Source organism: Chelonia mydas, chromosome 8 (genome assembly GCF_015237465.2).
Source record: "Chelonia mydas isolate rCheMyd1 chromosome 8, rCheMyd1.pri.v2, whole genome shotgun sequence".
Lineage (NCBI taxonomy): Eukaryota > Metazoa > Chordata > Testudines > Cheloniidae > Chelonia > Chelonia mydas.
The window spans coordinates 33893259-33909943 of record NC_057854.1 but is presented as its reverse complement, the minus strand read 5'-3'; the positions used below and the strand labels follow the sequence as shown (position 1 = coordinate 33909943).

At 43.5% G+C, this 16685-nt stretch overlaps 1 protein-coding gene across 3 annotated transcripts in view; it reads right to left on the bottom strand.

The window, feature by feature from the left end:
• Positions 1 to 16685, bottom strand: part of CTNNA1 (catenin alpha 1) — a 194368-nt gene that overhangs the window by 55183 nt on the left and 122500 nt on the right. For all 3 annotated transcript variants that reach the window (XM_037906042.2, XM_043552628.1, XM_043552629.1), the window contains one exon: positions 15806 to 15958. In XM_037906042.2, coding sequence (XP_037761970.1) covers positions 15806 to 15958 — 153 coding nt within the window. The remainder of the gene's footprint in view (positions 1 to 15805; positions 15959 to 16685) is intronic.

The following is a 16685-nucleotide window of genomic DNA, read 5'->3' as shown; positions in this document are numbered from 1 at the left end:
ACCTATGAATAGCAAGCAAAGATTATTAAGTTTATGGACTTTAGCCAAAAATTTCAGATGTGGTGCCTATAGTTATGTAATTGGGCCAATTTTCAGTGATGCAGAGCACCTGTGGCTTACAAATCCTATCAAACTTAATGTAAGTAAACTGCACTTCTGAAAAAAGGGACAGAGAAAGTAATACTTACTGTAGGAATTCCTTCTACAAATGAAACTGAGTACATTACTTGTCTCAACTCCAATACTGCAAGCGATTAATAAGATTAAAATTCAGGTACGCGCCAACTGCATTAAGCTATTGTTGGTAACTTATACATGAAGAATTAAAATACAGGTATCCATTCACAAACCATGCAAAAAAGCTATTTAAATGCTGTTGGGATGAAAAGATTGAGATACCTAGAGTAGAAAGTAATTTAGCCTTTTACTGCTTTCCACCTATCTTGAAATTTAAAAAAAAAGTCAGTGTAAAAACACTTTTACACTGATAAGATAAGTACAGTTGTGTAACACCTTATAATGACTTTTTCCTACTCATTGTCTCTGCCTGTCACTGAAGAGAACTGCTTCTATGGAGGAATGCGAGAGGGAGAGACACACTAATACCCAATCAATGCCAGCTCCTCTAATTCCCATTTGCCTCCACTGTCCATAACCTTGGCATCTTCCTTTGGCCGGAAAGCTTAACATTTGTAATTCTACCAATTGCCACCTCTTCAGCCATCCTCTTATACAGCAATATTGTCATGACTTTATTCTGCTGAAAAATATTCATTCAGGTTTATCTCCATTTATTTTGACTACTGCCGTTCCATTGTATGGCTGCCTTCTAAGACCAGTGAATAAGCAGAATACTCAAAAACACCACCAACTGCCCATTCATCTCAAGATTCAGTTCAAAGGTACATCATCTATTTAATTTGAAACTCTCCATTAGCTTGTTCCAGGCTCTCCCCCTCCATTCTGGTCTTTATTTCTTTTCAGATTTCATTTTAAGTAAGTCCTTTGCCTATGCCTAGTTTTTCTTCTCCCTCTGCTTATTGCCCTCATGAATTAGTGAGCACTTTCAGTGCCTATCCTTCATACACTAACATTTTATGGAACCTGCAATCATAGAATATCAGGGTTTTAAAAACTTCCAAGGAAGGAGATTCCACCACCTCCCTAGGTAACGCATTCCAGTGTTCCACCACCCTCCTAGTGAAAAAGTTTTTCCTAATATCCAACTTAAACCTCCCCCACTGCAACTTGAAACCATTACTCCTCGTTCTGTCATCTGCTACCACTGAGAACAGTCTAGATCCATCCTCTTTGGAACCCCCTTTCAGGCAGTTGAAAGCAGCTATCAAATCCCCCCTCATTCTTCTCTTCTGCAGACTAAACAATCCCAGTTCCCTCAGCCTCTTCTCATAAGTCCTGTGTTCCGGTCCCCTAATCATTTTTGTTGCCCTCCGCTGGACGCTTTCCAATTTTTTCACATCCTTCTTGTAGTGTGGGGCCCAAAACTGGACACGCTACTCCAGATGAGGCCTCACCAATGTCAAATAGAGGGGAACGATCACATCCCTCGATCTGCTGGCAACGCCCCTACTTATACAGCCCAAAATGCCATCGGCCTTCTTGGCAACAAGGGCACACTGTTGACTCATATCCAGCTTCTCGTCCACTGTAACCCCTAGGTCCTTTTCTGCAGAACTGCTGCCGAGCCATTCGGTCCCTAGTCTGTAGCGGTGCATGGGATTCTTCTGTCCTAAGTGCAGGACTCTGCACTTGTCCCTGTTGAACCTCATCAGATTTCTTTTGGCCCAGTCCTCTAATTTGTCCAGGGCCCTCTGTATCCTATCCCTACCCTCCAGCATATCTATCTCTCCTCCCAGTTTAGTGTCATCTGCAAACTTGCTGAGGGTGCAGCCAACGCCATCGTCCAGATCATCAATGAAGATATTGAACAAAACCGGCCCCAGGACCGACCCTTGGGGCACTCCACTTGATACCGGCTGCCAACTAGACATGGAGCCATTGATCACTACCCTTTGAGCCTGACAATCTAGCCAGCTTTCTATCCACCTTGTAGTCCATTCATCCAGCCCATACTTCTTTAACTTGCTGGCAAGAATACTGTGGGAGACCGTGTCAAAAGCTTTGCTAAAGTCAAGGAACAACATGTCCACTGCTTTCCCCTCATCCACAGAGCCAATTATCTCATCATAGAAGGCAATTAGATTAGTCAGGCATGACTTGCCCGTGGTGAATCCATGCTGACTGTTCCTGATCACTTTCCTCTCCTCTAAGTGCTTCAGAATTGATTCCTTGAGGACCTGCTTCATGATTTTTCCAGGGACTGAGGTGAGGCTGACTGGCCTGTAGTTCCCCGGATCCTCCTCCTTTCCTTTTTTAAAAGATGGGCACTACTTTAGCCTTTTTCCAGTCGTCCAGGACCTCCCCCGATCACCATGAGTTTTCAAAGATAATGGCCAATGGCTCTGCAATCACATCTGCCAACTCCTTTAGCACTCTCGGATGCAGTGCATCCGGCCCCATGGACTTGTGCTCGTCCAGCTTTTCTAAATAGTCCCGAACCACTTCTTTCTCGTATGATTCTATGTAGTGTTCAGATGCTGTGTAATATGCTACACAAAGTTTGTACTATAAAAAGGACTGTGTTTTCATTTGTGTATGTATGCTGTGCTGAGTTTGTACATCTTGTTTTTTTTGAGAAATACAAGAGAACAACGCTTTGAGGGTTTATTTTGCTTGCAATTATAAAGCTGTGAGAAGATAGTGTTCTAAATATATTAAGTGCATCAAATCAATATGTAAGGATTAGCTGATTATAATTAGCTTGCTGAGGGAGGTTAGCTTGGTCTGGAAGATGTATCAGATTTTAGATGATATATTAAAGAAATGTTGGTCATTTACTGCACGTATTTGTTTTAAACTGCTGTCTGGATTATCCATAGCTAAATTAGTTGAAGAAAAATGGAGTTGGCCTCCTGTTTAGTTGAATACAGACTTTATATATTTTGCTCTCTCTCTAACATGGGAAACACAAATTAAAAATGATTACTGAATTGTGTATCTCAGCCTTTTCCTCACCCTGAATCTGGGGCCATTTTTTTCTCTAACACAAACTTATCTTTGAACTCAAAATCGCAAATCAAATGGGGACTTTGGTTTTCAGAGATTTCTGATAAAGTAGCTCACTGACCAGAGAAAGTAGGGGTTCAGATACCATGGTAAGGACCGTGGTATGAGACTAGATAGATTAAAGTCCAAGAATTCAGAAGTACATGTTTTCATGTCAATATTTGATTCTTTCTGATGCCAAATATTTTGCTTCTTTTCAATATGACTTTTCATCTGTGACTTAAACTTCTGATTTTCAGTTACAACAGGGCTGATACAAACTGAAACACAGATTCTAAACTTTCATTTTAAAAACGTTATTTTCTAGCCCTTCTGGTTGAAATAACCTTCAACTTCAGCAACTAGATTCAATCGAGATATAGCACTGGCTCATGCCTAAGTCATGAAGTTTTTAATAAGACGAGTATATAAAATTACCACATTTAAGGTTTTTTGAGGCAGGAATTCTGGGACCAAGTGTGAAAGTTACTGTAGGATATGGGAAAGAGTGAATGAGTTTGAGGTCACAAATGGAAAAACTTTACTAATCCTTGAAATAGATCATTGACGGAGAAGGAAGCACCAGAATTTTATTCTCACTAAAATCATAATTTGATTCTCACTGGGTAAATCCTGACAATGGGGAAATAATCTCTACATGTGAGAACCTAATGCCCTAAGAAAAGCTGCCTACGTAATCCCTTTCGATAATCAGCATAGTTCCCTCTTCACCTAAGAAGTTGATGCCTCTGAAAGAGCACACAGAGAGCTCTGCTTCCTGGGCTTACATCAAGCCTTCTTTGAAGTAAAGGCTTTAAGGTAAAATCCCACCTAAGAACAGAACACACTGGACACCAGGGTGCTGAAGGAAAAAATAATAATTGAATTTTTTTGCTTTTTTTAATTTTAAAATATTAGGAACATCCCCATCCCAAAATATCCTTCAGCAGATCTTGCGTCAAGTCCATGACATTTCTAGGTGACAAATGCCTACTGCAAGCATCCATCAGGGACTTCTTTCTAAAGTACCGTTTTAACTGCATCACTACAACCCCTTTTTAAAGTTAAAATAAGTCTCCCAATTAAATTGCATAGTGCAAGACAGTTGACAAAAGTCAAATTTAAGGTTTTGTTTTTCTGACTTACTAAAAATGTTGTGGACAGAAGCTCTTTCTTTTCTCAATATTTACTGGCCTTTCACTTTTGAAATAGGAACCGTAGCACTGAAGTTGATTTTACAAAGTTGTCTCCTGACAGTTAGTGGCCTGTGCCAAATGTTATGCTGGTCTAAGTCCAGCTGTTAAGATAACACATGCATATAGGAACACTTCGAGAAGGGAAAGGAAAAGTCAACCAGGCAATGACAGACAATTGGTTGGAATGGAAGCCATGTTTCAGGATAGTCTAGTGAGGGGACTGAAGGGTCACACAGTAAGCTTGAAGATTCTGCGGTCTCCCCTAGGGAGCAAACAGCAGGTTCTGCCTTAGGCACAGTGGAGAAAAATCAGTGATTTAAATTACAAAAACTGATGTTTTGAGGTATTAGTTGGTGAGTGCTACAGACCACCAAATCGCACTAAGGAACACGATGACTGCCTCCTTATGCGCCTATCTAACGTGCAGGAATAAAACTTTGTGATCAGGAGGAGATTTCAATTTGAGTGGCATATGCTCCGATCCCATGCTACCAATACTAAAGCATCCCTGGAATTTCTAAATATTATAGATGACAATTTCCTACCTCAAAAAATGTTGCAGCCAGCATGGGGGAATTCTTTATTAGACCTTGTCTTAACATATAAAGAGGACCAGATCACAGAATAAAATAAATAATGGCTTAGGTACAAGTGATCATAGTTTGATCACATTTATAATGTGCAAGCAGAATAAAGTCCAGATCAGTAATATTACACACGCAGCTTAAAAGTGGCCAATTCCACAAAGCTGAAAAAACATCGGGGGCAGTAACTATGTCAAAGAGCAGCACTAACTTGTTTGTATCGGGGTATAAAAATGTATCTCAAAAAAGTATTTATCTGGCCTTAGAGAGGAATGAAAAGACCCGCTGTTCACTAAGCTGGTCCGTTGTTTCAGGAATACATGTATTAGTGGTATGGTAGAGTCTGCGGAATACTAGTACCCATGCTTTGTCAACAGTAAACCTGGCTGGATGCTTTCGTCCCTTAACGGATCTTGTGGTCGTTGTGTGGTTCGCTTGAGGTCTGCCATGCCAGCTGTCTGAGCAGGGCTGGGGCGGCACACGAAGAAAATAAGCGTGTGAGCGCACACACACAGAGCCAAACATCTGTCAACATCTAACCACAAATGCAAGAAAGGCAGAAGCATTCAGTATTTCTATTCTATACTGGGGATACACAGTCTCATCATATGAAGAGAGAGTTATTTCCATTCCACTAGCACCTCTGGAGGATGTTACATTAGCTACTAAAGTTAGACATTTTTAAGTCAGCAGGTCCAGCTAAAACTTGTGCCCAAGAGTTTTAAAAGAGTTGGCTGAGGAGTGCGTTGGATCATAAATGTTAATTGTCAGTACGTTTTGGAGTACTGGGATAGATCCATAAAGCTAATATGCCAATTCCTGAAAAGGATAAACAGACCTACCCAAGTAATTATAGGCTAGTGAACCTGACATTGATCCTGTGCAAGATAATGGACCAGCTAATATGGGATTGGATTAATAAAGAATTAAAAAAGGATAATTAATGCAAATCAGCACATTTGACTTGGTATTGCACAACAGATTAAAAACTAGAAAGATAAAAAGTAACTTGGCACACATTAAATGGATTAAAGTCTGGCTAACTGATGGTCTCAAAACGTAATTGTAAACAACGAATTATCACCAAGCAGGTATTTTTCCAGTGGGGTCCCACAGGGATGAGTTCTTGGCCTTATGTTATTTAACATGTTTATCAAGACCTGAAAGAAAACCACCACCATTGATAAAGTTTGCAGGTGACAAAAAAAGAGGGAAACAGTAAATAATAAAGAGGACAGGTCACTGATTCTGAGCAATCTCAATCGCTTGGTAAACTGGGCGCAAGCAAACAAATGTATTTTAACATGGGTAAACGTAAGTGTATACCTCTAGGAACAATGAATTAGGCCATACTCACAGGATAGGGCACTATCCTGAGAAGCAGTGACTCAAAGATTTGGGGGTTATGGTGGATATTCAGCCAACCATGAGCTCCCAGTGTGACAATGTGATCAAAAGAAATAATTCTGCCAAATTTTGAAGTGAGGCAAACCACTGAACAGGTGGAAGTCACTGGCTAAGTACCAGAAACCAGGGTTCGTTGAAATGCTAACCTGGGGTCGGCAACCTATGGCACGCGTACCAAAGGTGGCATGTGAGCTGATTTACAGTGGCACTCTGCTGCCGGCCTGGGGTTCAGTCTGCCAGCCCCTGGTCCCGGCAGCTCCACTGCTGGCCTGGGGTCCTGGCCGCCGGGCCCGCTCAGCCTGCTGCCAGCCTGGATGGATAGAACACTGGGCTGGCAGTGCGCTGAGTGGGGCTGGCTGCTGAAACCCCAGACCAGCAGCGGGCTGAGCAGCTCAGCCTGCTGCTGGTCCGGGGTTCTGTCCACCAGTCCCTGCCAGCTGGGGTCCCAGCCGCAGGCCCCACTCAGCCCGCTGACAGTCTGGGGTTCTGTCCGCTGGCCCCTGTAAATGTAAAATGTATTACTGGCAAATGAAACCATTTATTTACTGTAATTTAAGAAGACTTGGCACCCCACTTCTGAAAGGTTGCTGACCCCTGTGCTAAACCATCTTTTGACAATAGTGTCTTCTGCACAGAGACTAGTTCAGTTCAATGACTAGTTCATTCTGTGCAGAACATACTATTGTCAAAAGAATTAAGAAACCAATTGGAAGTAGAAAAAGCAAGAAAGTTTCTTTTCTTCTTCTGATCTACGAATGAAACCTAAATGTACAGATGAGATACACTAGTTCCAAAAATCGTGACCTACAATCAGTTCAATTCACTACTACATTTCCTTTCTTTAATAAATCAGTTTTAAATGCAAAAACACAAACCTTTTTTCTTGTGTCCAGCACATTTAAGCTAGTTTTATTTAATAAACAATTCAAGTGCTATTTCTGTGCATTCTTAACTTGAATTTCCATCAAAACAGAGTAAAAAAAACCTAATAAATCATTTTTCATTTTCAAACAAAAATGGAAAAGTTAAGAATCTGAATAAATGTAAGTTAAGCTATATAATTGCTTAAAATGAATATGCATAGATAGTGTATCCTCGTATTTAGCAAAAAGCACCACCAAATTTAGTGTAAAGGCTATATTTAGTTGCAAATCAACATGTTTTATTGGTTACCAAAGAAAATCAACTTTTCTTTAAGAAAATAACTAAAAATTACAAATGGAAAACACGATTAAAATGATTGCTTAAATCAGGGTTTCTTGCTTGCAGATTTGAACAGTGATTAAAATTGGTGATTTAAATTAATCCACCCTGGCTGTAGGTTTGACTGCTGATGCTACTGAAGATGAGGGGGAAAAAGAGTAACCTCTTACATTTTTAGTTAGGGACATTATAATTTATAATTTAACTTAATTTCTGCAGGACTTCTCCTATGTCACCTTAACATATCTGTTCTCAAAATAACTTCTTTTGATACTCAATTTTTCTTTTTTTGTATTAATTCCATTATAATGCAGGATAAAAGATAGCTAATTTAATGGGTTAACAGTGATTTTGAAAGCCATCTGAAGAATGCTATCCAGTGTGGCAGGAGGAAGTGAGGCAATCCACACACAGCCCTCAAATTAATAAAATGTAGTTAGTTTCCCCCCTCTATTGAAACTGAGTCACCAAACTCAATTGGGCATCCAACTGAATCTCTTTGGGACATGGAAACTTTTGTTTATCTGTGATGCACAGACCTCTCAAGTGTGCCAGATTTTTGTAGGATGTTCCACATTTTGGTTGCACAGTTGCACCACGGGGCATGCCGGTGACATTCTGCCGGGAGGACAGAAGAGCGTGCAACAAAATAAGTTTAGCCTAGGGAGCCAGAAGGCATAGAGTTCAAATCTCACCTCTACTAATGTGTATTTTGTTACTGTGCACTTCAAAACCCTTCTTATTGAGTAAGCATTTGTAGCCCTGCCACAGAAGGCAATCAATTATCTTTCCCCCATTATAAAAAGAAGTTGAGAGAAAGGCTGCAGAGTCACTTCAGGAAGAGCTGAGACTAGAACCAGGTCTCCAATATGAGAGATTCAAGTTTCATCCGCATTGCTACTGCTTTAGTAAACAATAAGTGAACAATACTTCCATCCTGGAGCCAAGAACCCAGGATTCCTGATCCGCAGTGTTCTATTTTTGTCTAGATTAGAAAATAGCTGTGTAAATCACTGGCAGAATATGTACTGCATTCCCCTCTCGTGGCTAGTCCACAAAGAAGATGGCTGTTATTCCTGTCGATCAAGTGGTAGAGATCCGTGCCAGGGTTTTGGAAGTCCAGGTGTAAAGCCTTCTGGTGATCCAAGGGGAAGGTTAACTATTGTGTCCAGTGGGTCCATACCCGGCCTGTGCACCCATGCCAAACAGACCTGGAGGGCTGAAGACGTAACCTGGTGTGCTGGACCACGTATATGCAGGCTGTCATATGCTCCAACAGTTTCATGCAATTTCTGGCTGTGGTTGTGGGAAACCGGCGAAGGTTTTCGGTAATGTCCGTGAGTGCTTGGAAGTGCAGCTCCGGCAGGAATGCCGTGGCCTGCGTGGAGTCCAAGAGAGCCCCTATGAATTCTATTTGCTGTGTTGGGGAGAGTGTGGATTTGGACATGTTCAGTATGAGGCCCAGCCTGCAGAATGTGGCCCGGGCCAGGGACACATGCTGTGCGTCCCATGCTTGGGACTCGGCCTTGATGAGCCAGTCATCTAGGTATGGGAATACACCTCTACCCCGATATAACGCAGTCCACGGGAGCCAAAAATATCTTACCGTGTTATATGTGAAACCGCGTTATATCAAACTTGCTTTGGCCCCCCTGCTCCTTGTCCCCTGACTGCCCCCTCCAGAGACCACCCCATCCCTAATCACCCTCAGGACCCTACCCCCTTCCCAGCCCCCCTGCTCCCTGTCCCGACTGCCCTGCCCCCCCCCCATAGGCACTCACCAGCAGCGGCGGGAAGCAGAGCAACGTGGCCCCAGCTTGCTCCACTCCGCCAGCTCCCAGCCGCGGTGCTCCTTTCCCCAACCTCCCCACACTCACTGGTGGCAGGAAGTGGACGCCCCCCCGCTGCTGGTGAGTGCAGGGGGACAGGAAGAAATCCCTTCCCCCTAACCCCCTCCCCCGAGCAACATGGCTGGACCGGGGCGAGGGAAGCACAGCAGGCTGCTCCTGGCCCCCACTAATCACCCGGGCCACTCTGGGCCTGAGGGGCCCCCAAAAGTGCCCACCCACAGCTCCTGCCTCCCAGACCCAGGGCATGGGAGGCCTGCTTTACCGCATTGTATTCGAACCCATGTTATATCGGGTCGTGTTATATGGGGTAGAGGTGTACTTGGACCTGATGTTTGCGGAGGAAGGCTGCCATGACCGCCATACACTTAGTGAATGCCCGGGGTGCTGTTGAGAGCCCAAACAGGAGCACCCTGACCACGAAACATCTGTGGGCCGGGATAATAGATATATGGAAGTACGCATCTTTCAAGTCGAGGGCGGCGTACCGGTCCCTGGGATCCAGGGAAGGAATGATGGTAGCCAGAGAGATCGTTCACCTTCCTTATGAATGTGTTGAGATCTTGCAGGTCCAGGATAGGCTGGAGCCCACCTTTGGCCTTGGAGATGGGGAAATTGTGGGAATAGAATCCCTTGCCCCACAACTCCTGAGAAACCTCCTCTATTGCCCCTAGAGCGAGGAGCGATTGCACCTCCTGCATGAGGAGTTGTTCATGAGAATGGTCCCTGAAGAGGGACAGGGAAGTGGGGGTGAGAGGGAACAGAATTGGATAGCATATCCCACCCCTACCGTGCTGAGGACCCAACAACCTGACGTGATCTGGGATCAAGCACAGTAGAAGCGGGAGAGTCAATTCACAAAGTGGGGAGGGGTAAGGATCCAAGACTGAAACTGATGCTCCGTCCTCGGGCGCATTTCAAAAGTTTGGTTTCGGGCCCGGGGGCTGTTTGGCTGAACCCTGGCCTTGGCCTGAGGAGGGGGCCTCCTATTATTTCTGCCCTGTCTCCTTGACGAGTCTTGCCTAGGAGGCCCAGAGTAGAAGCGGGACAGGGGCTGAGGCTTAAAAGGCTGTCTTTGAGGTGCTGGGGTGTGCACCTCAAAGACTTCAAAGTCGCTCGTGAGTCCTTAAGGCTGTGCAGGTGAGAGTCTGTATTTTGGGCGAACAAGCCCACACAGTCGAAGGGGAGGCCTGTATTGTGTTCTGGACCTCAAGTGTTATCCCCAAGACCTGGAGCCATGCACTGTGCCTCACTGTGATGGCGGTGGCCATGGTCTGTGCCACCGAGTCCGCTGTGTCTAACGTGGCCTGGAGGGAGGTTCTGGAAACCACCCTGCCCTCCTCAAGGAGCGCGCTAAATTCCTTGTGAGAGTCAGCAGGAAGTAATTCCTGGAACTTTGCCAATGAGCTCCAAGAGTTGAAAGCACAGCAGCTGAGTACCGCTTGTTGGTTGGCCACTCAAAGCTGGAGCCCCACAGTCGAGTAGACCTTCCGGCCGAAAAGGTCCAGCCTCTTAGCGTCCCGTGACTTAGGTGCAGGACCTGGCTGTCCTTGCCGCATCGACCACCAAAGTCCCCGGTTGGGAGTGGGTGAAAAGGTGTTCATACCCTTTCTGTGGCACAAAATATCATCTTTCCACACCTTTAGCGGTAGGTGATATAGAGGCGGGAGTTTGCCAAAGCACCTCTGTGGTGTTTTGGACGTTCTTACGAGGGGCAAGGCCACCCCAGAAGGACCCTCAGGGGCAAGGATGTCCACCATCCGGTCAGACTCCTCCATGACCTCCTCTTCCTGGAGACTGACGTTTAGGGCCACCCTCCTAAGGAGGTCCTGGTGACCCTTGGTGTCCATCGCCAGGAGGGTGGTGGTGCTTGCCACTGCCTCGTTTAGTGAAAAGGAGGCAGCGGCCTGAGGGACAGGGAGATGGTGAGCGGCGCCATAACATCACAGACTTGCCATGATGATTAACCAGAAGTGGTGCCGCCATCAGTGCCGCAAAGAGTGATGGAGCCACATGCAGTGCCAGGCTAGACGTTTCAGCCAGTGCTGTTGACAGTGCCTGGGCTTGTGGTGCCGGGCCCCGCAAGTGCGGGGCCAGGGACTGCACTGTCATGGCAATGAGGTCTTGTGCTGCCTCCAAATCCTCCTGAGTGGGGGAGTCTATCAGCACCCGACTCGATGGGCCTCCCACTGGGGCTGGAGTCAACGGTGCCGGGTCTTGAGGCCCAGACCATGGGTGTTCCGCCGGGGGACGCACCCCACTGGAGCTCCCTCGCAGCTTCTTGATGGGGGAACGACCCGTCTGCCTTCTTTTTCTTATGTGGCACTGGGGACTGCGAACGGTGCCAGCTGGTGGCACCGGCCTTACAGGTTGGGGAGTGGCACCAGTGCTCCTTGGAGGAGTCCTTCCTCTGTGCCAGGACATCCCGTGCTGGGGCGCTGCGCACCGATGATGATGGTGCCGCTTCCGGTGCCGGCTGTAGGCGGAGGGCCGACTCCATCAGTAGGAGCTTCAAATGATAGTCCCGCTCTCTCTTAGTCCTGGGTCTGAAGCTCCTGCAAATTGGGCACTTATCTGTCTGATGGCCCTCTCCTAAACACTTGAGACAGGCAGCATGTGGCTCGCTTGTGGGCATAGGTTTCGCACACCTCTCGCATGCCTTAAACCCCTGCGACCGAGGCATGCCCTGGTGCCTGGGGAAACTAGGACTGGGTTGGGGGGAAGCCCCCCGAAGTATCTCCAACTAATGTAACACAAGCTAACAACTATATACAACTAAAAAAAGGGAACAACTAGGTAGGCACTTGTGAATGCAAGAGACTGAGCTGCTCCAATGACCGTTATTGTTGGTAAGAAGAAACTGAGCAGGCGGCAGGGACCTATACACACTGCCATAAAGGCGCCACTCCAAGTGTCTCCACAGCCGACCCGATAGGTACCGTTGGGGGAAAAAACCTTCCAACGATCTTGCACACAGCGCATGCACACCTATCGGACTGCACATGAGCTATCACTCGAAGAAGAGAGTTAAGGGGCAAACTGACACTATGTACGATCCTGCAAAGGCACTCTATTCCTTCTAAGAAAAAGGAGGCAGACACTTGGAAGCTAATGTTTTAGTATAATGCACATACGCTCCTGGAAGAGGTTTGTAAATATCTAGGCTATGCCTACACTGCACTGCAGTGCAGATTGAAGGGATAACTGAAGAGTGCAACGAAATGTCGCTCTCTCAATGCCCTCTATGGACTGTACTGTAGCAAACTAAAAGTTACCTACTAGGGTTCATGTTAACATGGTCCTCCTTCAGAAGGACTAAGTTAACATGAGAGAAGTACCTTTTAATTCATGCCAGCTGCATGTCCAGTGGCACAGTTAGAGCACAACATTTTGGTGTGCTCTGCAATTCACAGCCCTGTAGTTCACTCGTGGTGCACTTGTAAATAAGTCCAATAGATCATGTTACTCTTATAGGCATAGTTACACTTCTGAAAGCAAGTGATTACCAAAGATCTCTAAAGAGTTGCTGTATGTAGCACATCATATTAGTAGTGTCTGATTCCAGTCAGAAGTGTTCTGTTTAATGCATACTTGCACAAGAGCGTTTTCTTGAGCAACAGAATGTAGGACTGCACAGACTCTCCAAAAAATATAATTTGCTGCTTTGTGTTTAAACACAAGCAAGATCAAATAATGCCTCATGTGCTGAGAATGACAGCTGCTCACTGTTCAAGTCATACATATCTAGAACTAGTAGAAGCAGAGGGCTCACCTACATGGGGAAACTGACTGGCATAACTACAGTGGTATAATTATATCTTTATAGCTATGCTGGTATAACTCCCTGTGTGGATGCTATTCTGGAACAGAAGCGACTTTATTCCAGTACTATCTAGCTAAAGAGCGAAGGCAAAAAATTTGAATTATTTAATCTTTTTAAGAAAACGCCATTAAAACTACATTAAAGCTACTACGCTGAGTATATAAAAGTCAAAAGCCAAATTTAAAAGTTACAGAACAGTAACTGCTTTTGGTTTCTCAGTGTTTCAGCCACAACACAATCCCTATTCAGCTTCTTTGCTGGCACCCATTGCCTTAGACCCTGAGTGTCTCCTACAGCATTTGACTTCATATCCAGATGGATGAATATATTGAGGTAAATGTGAATTATCCGCAAGGTGTACTTTAGAGAGCTACAATGCAGCAAGTTTTTGCCTTTGACATGCACAATTTGCGGACATTTTGGAAAGCTTCCCCAAGTTTCTGAAAAACCCCATACGTACCACTATTTAGATGCATGTGTCTATAGTTAGCTCTGGCTCCAGAGAAGCATCACAGCATATTTAATCGAAAGCTTTATCAATTTCCTTTGACATACATCATAAGGTGATTTCCAGATACCAAAACTGCATAAAGAAGCTCCACACTTCAGGAGGAATGCCATTTTATAGGAGGATATTGACAGACAATTAGAGTTAATTTTTCACACTTCCCATATAATCAAAGCAGCATAATGTATGGAAAAACCAAAAGGCAGAACCGCTTTACACCAAGTACCAACCAAAACCAAAAAAGAGGTTTTTGGGGGCACTGAGGTCACTGAATAAGCCAATTAAATAAAAAAGTATTAGGCATGGTCAGGGAATTCAGGTTGTCCTGGCAGTCTAAATTAATTCCCCTTGCTTTATTTATGAATAGTACCTCCAAACTGTTTAACTATATGTTAACTATTTCAAGGAAAACATTATCTAGCTGTATGTGATTCCTGTGCTGAAAGACCTTACAGTCTCTCATGTGTATGTGCGATGGTACCAAGAGTCCCTTAAACTAGTGAGAAAATGGCTTTCAGAATTAATGCAGGAGTCAGATCAATGAAAGATTGACAACTGCCTTGTTCCTGAAGAAAAAATAAATAAGAGTTGTATGAAAAACCCAAGATTATTCTAAAAGTCACATGGACTCATTTGTAGTTCAACAGCAGAATGGCATTATTATACAGTACATTTTGATCAGCATTTGACTTTTTAGACTGCAATTGAGGTTAGTGGTGAGAATTAATCATTCAGCCGACCACTTGACAGTAGATACAGAACAAAACTTTTAAAGATTTGGCAAAAATCTAACTATGCACAAGCAGTAAACAATTACAACTGTAGATTTATGTTCCTTTATAATTTTGTTTGCAATATTGCACAAAACTAAATGTGAATAATAAGGCAGCAGGTCATTATTACTAAGACATATGCAGTAAGACCTGGAATGAACTTGAATTTTTTTCTTAACTGCAATACCAGTTGCCAAAGACATTAACTTTTATGGTAGATGGACTTGTCTTATGTATTTTAAATTAAAACCGGTAAGTCTCCCATTTAAGTTAGTGTTCTTAGAAAACAGTCTTACAGACAGGAAAAATTTCCGTTTGACGACTTATGTTTTCAAATAATATTCTGAAGTTGACCTTATCTAAGGTTTTTGTATCAAAATTTCACTAGCAATTTCACTAGCAATAATAGATGTTTCAAATGACATTTACAACAAAATATATTTTTGGACTCAATACACCGGCATGAAAGAGACGATTACTTATGTCTCTGCTTAGAATAATCTCAGTTAGTGTAGTATACCCAGACAAACAACAAATCCACAGGTTGAAACTACAACTTTACAAAACATTCAAAGTATGGTTTGAAAATACAATGCATCTTTTTATGCTGTACGTGATCACTAAAAAACACAAGCTATGGCAAAAGAAACTGTTGATCACCACTTATGTAAGTGAGTTAGTCTGTAGAAAACTGTCAGCATAGGTTTATACCTAGGCTTGGCAGGATTCGATCTAAAAATCGATATACGTCAGTAAACATCAATTTCCGATGACACGCTGAAATCAATGAAAAAGATCTATTGGTAACCGTGGGCAGCAATACAGCCTCTCCCATTTGCGCCTGCAGTCCCACTGTCATGGGAGTGGGAGAGGGGGTCTATGACAGACCTTCTGCAACTCTGCTGGTCAGGGCCCCACTCTCTCACTCAGCAGCCACTATTCAGCAGCAGCACCCCATGCCCAGGGCTCATCCTCCTCCTCCTCGCAGTCCTGGCTGGGAGGTCTCTACTCTGCCAGGCTAGGACTGCAGCCTCCCCTGCAACTTGAGGCCAAGTATCTTGGCCCTCTCGGCTAGGCAGGAAGCCCCTGCAACACCACTTTCCACGCTGCCCTAACCCTAACACCAAATCTCTTCCCCTTGATATCTAACAATTGTAAAAGAGGTACAAAACAAAATTAATATTAATCATTGAAGTTAGAAAAAATCTAATCCAATTATGCCAAGCCTATTTATACTATAAAATGTGTTAACTGCTAGAATAACAGTTTGAAAACAAAATTAGAAATTATGCTAAAATAAGTAAAACTGTTAACTTCAGTTGATTTGTATGACCTTACCTCAATCAACTTATTGGCATGTTCACGGAAAACCTGTGCATACTCCTTAACTTCTTTTTCATTCCCATTCTTGGCAGCTTCAATCAACACTAAAAGTGGAACGTTGGTTTCCAGAAAAGAATCGGACACATGATCCATAACAGCTTTGCGGAGCTAAGAATTAAAATGAAAATTAGTTGGGATTTTTGGCACAGAGTTCAACTGCTGTTTTCTTGCATCTTAACAAGAAAATGTTTACCACGATAAGGATCTTGAATATTTGTTAAGCAATTGCTCCCTCTGTTGCTGTGTGTGACCAGGGCTCTCTCTATTCGGGTTGGCCATGCAGTTTTTGCGCCAATTTAATCAAATTGGTTAAGTCAGTGCAACCCCTCATTTGAGCACATTAATATTTATTTAAAATGTGAAGATATTGGCTTAGCTTCAGTGACTAAATCTGCACTTTTCCTGCTGAATATTAAAATTAATACCATTATTTTTGTATTTAATTCAACGTAAGGATTTTGAAAAGTTAAAATAAACTCATCTCTCCTATATATTTTGCTACATCCACATTTGGGTTTAAAGTGAACTTTTTCCCCTTTAATAGTGAACTGTCCCTAAGTGTTAGCATTATACACACTCTTGCTACAGGTGTACTTGTTTGTAATTTGAGTCCAAAATGTTTTATTTTAATTCAACATCTAAAATGTCTTCTCTGTATAGTTATCTATAGGAGATTGCAATTCAAACCTTAATACTGTCACTCAAACAAAGTGCTGTAAGCTTCTAGCTTTCAATGAACTAGACAAGAAAAAAAAAAAAAAGCGAAACTACTGTCATTACAGAACGTAAAGCACTCAGATAAACAAAACGTTTCCAATAGGAAACATTCAGAATT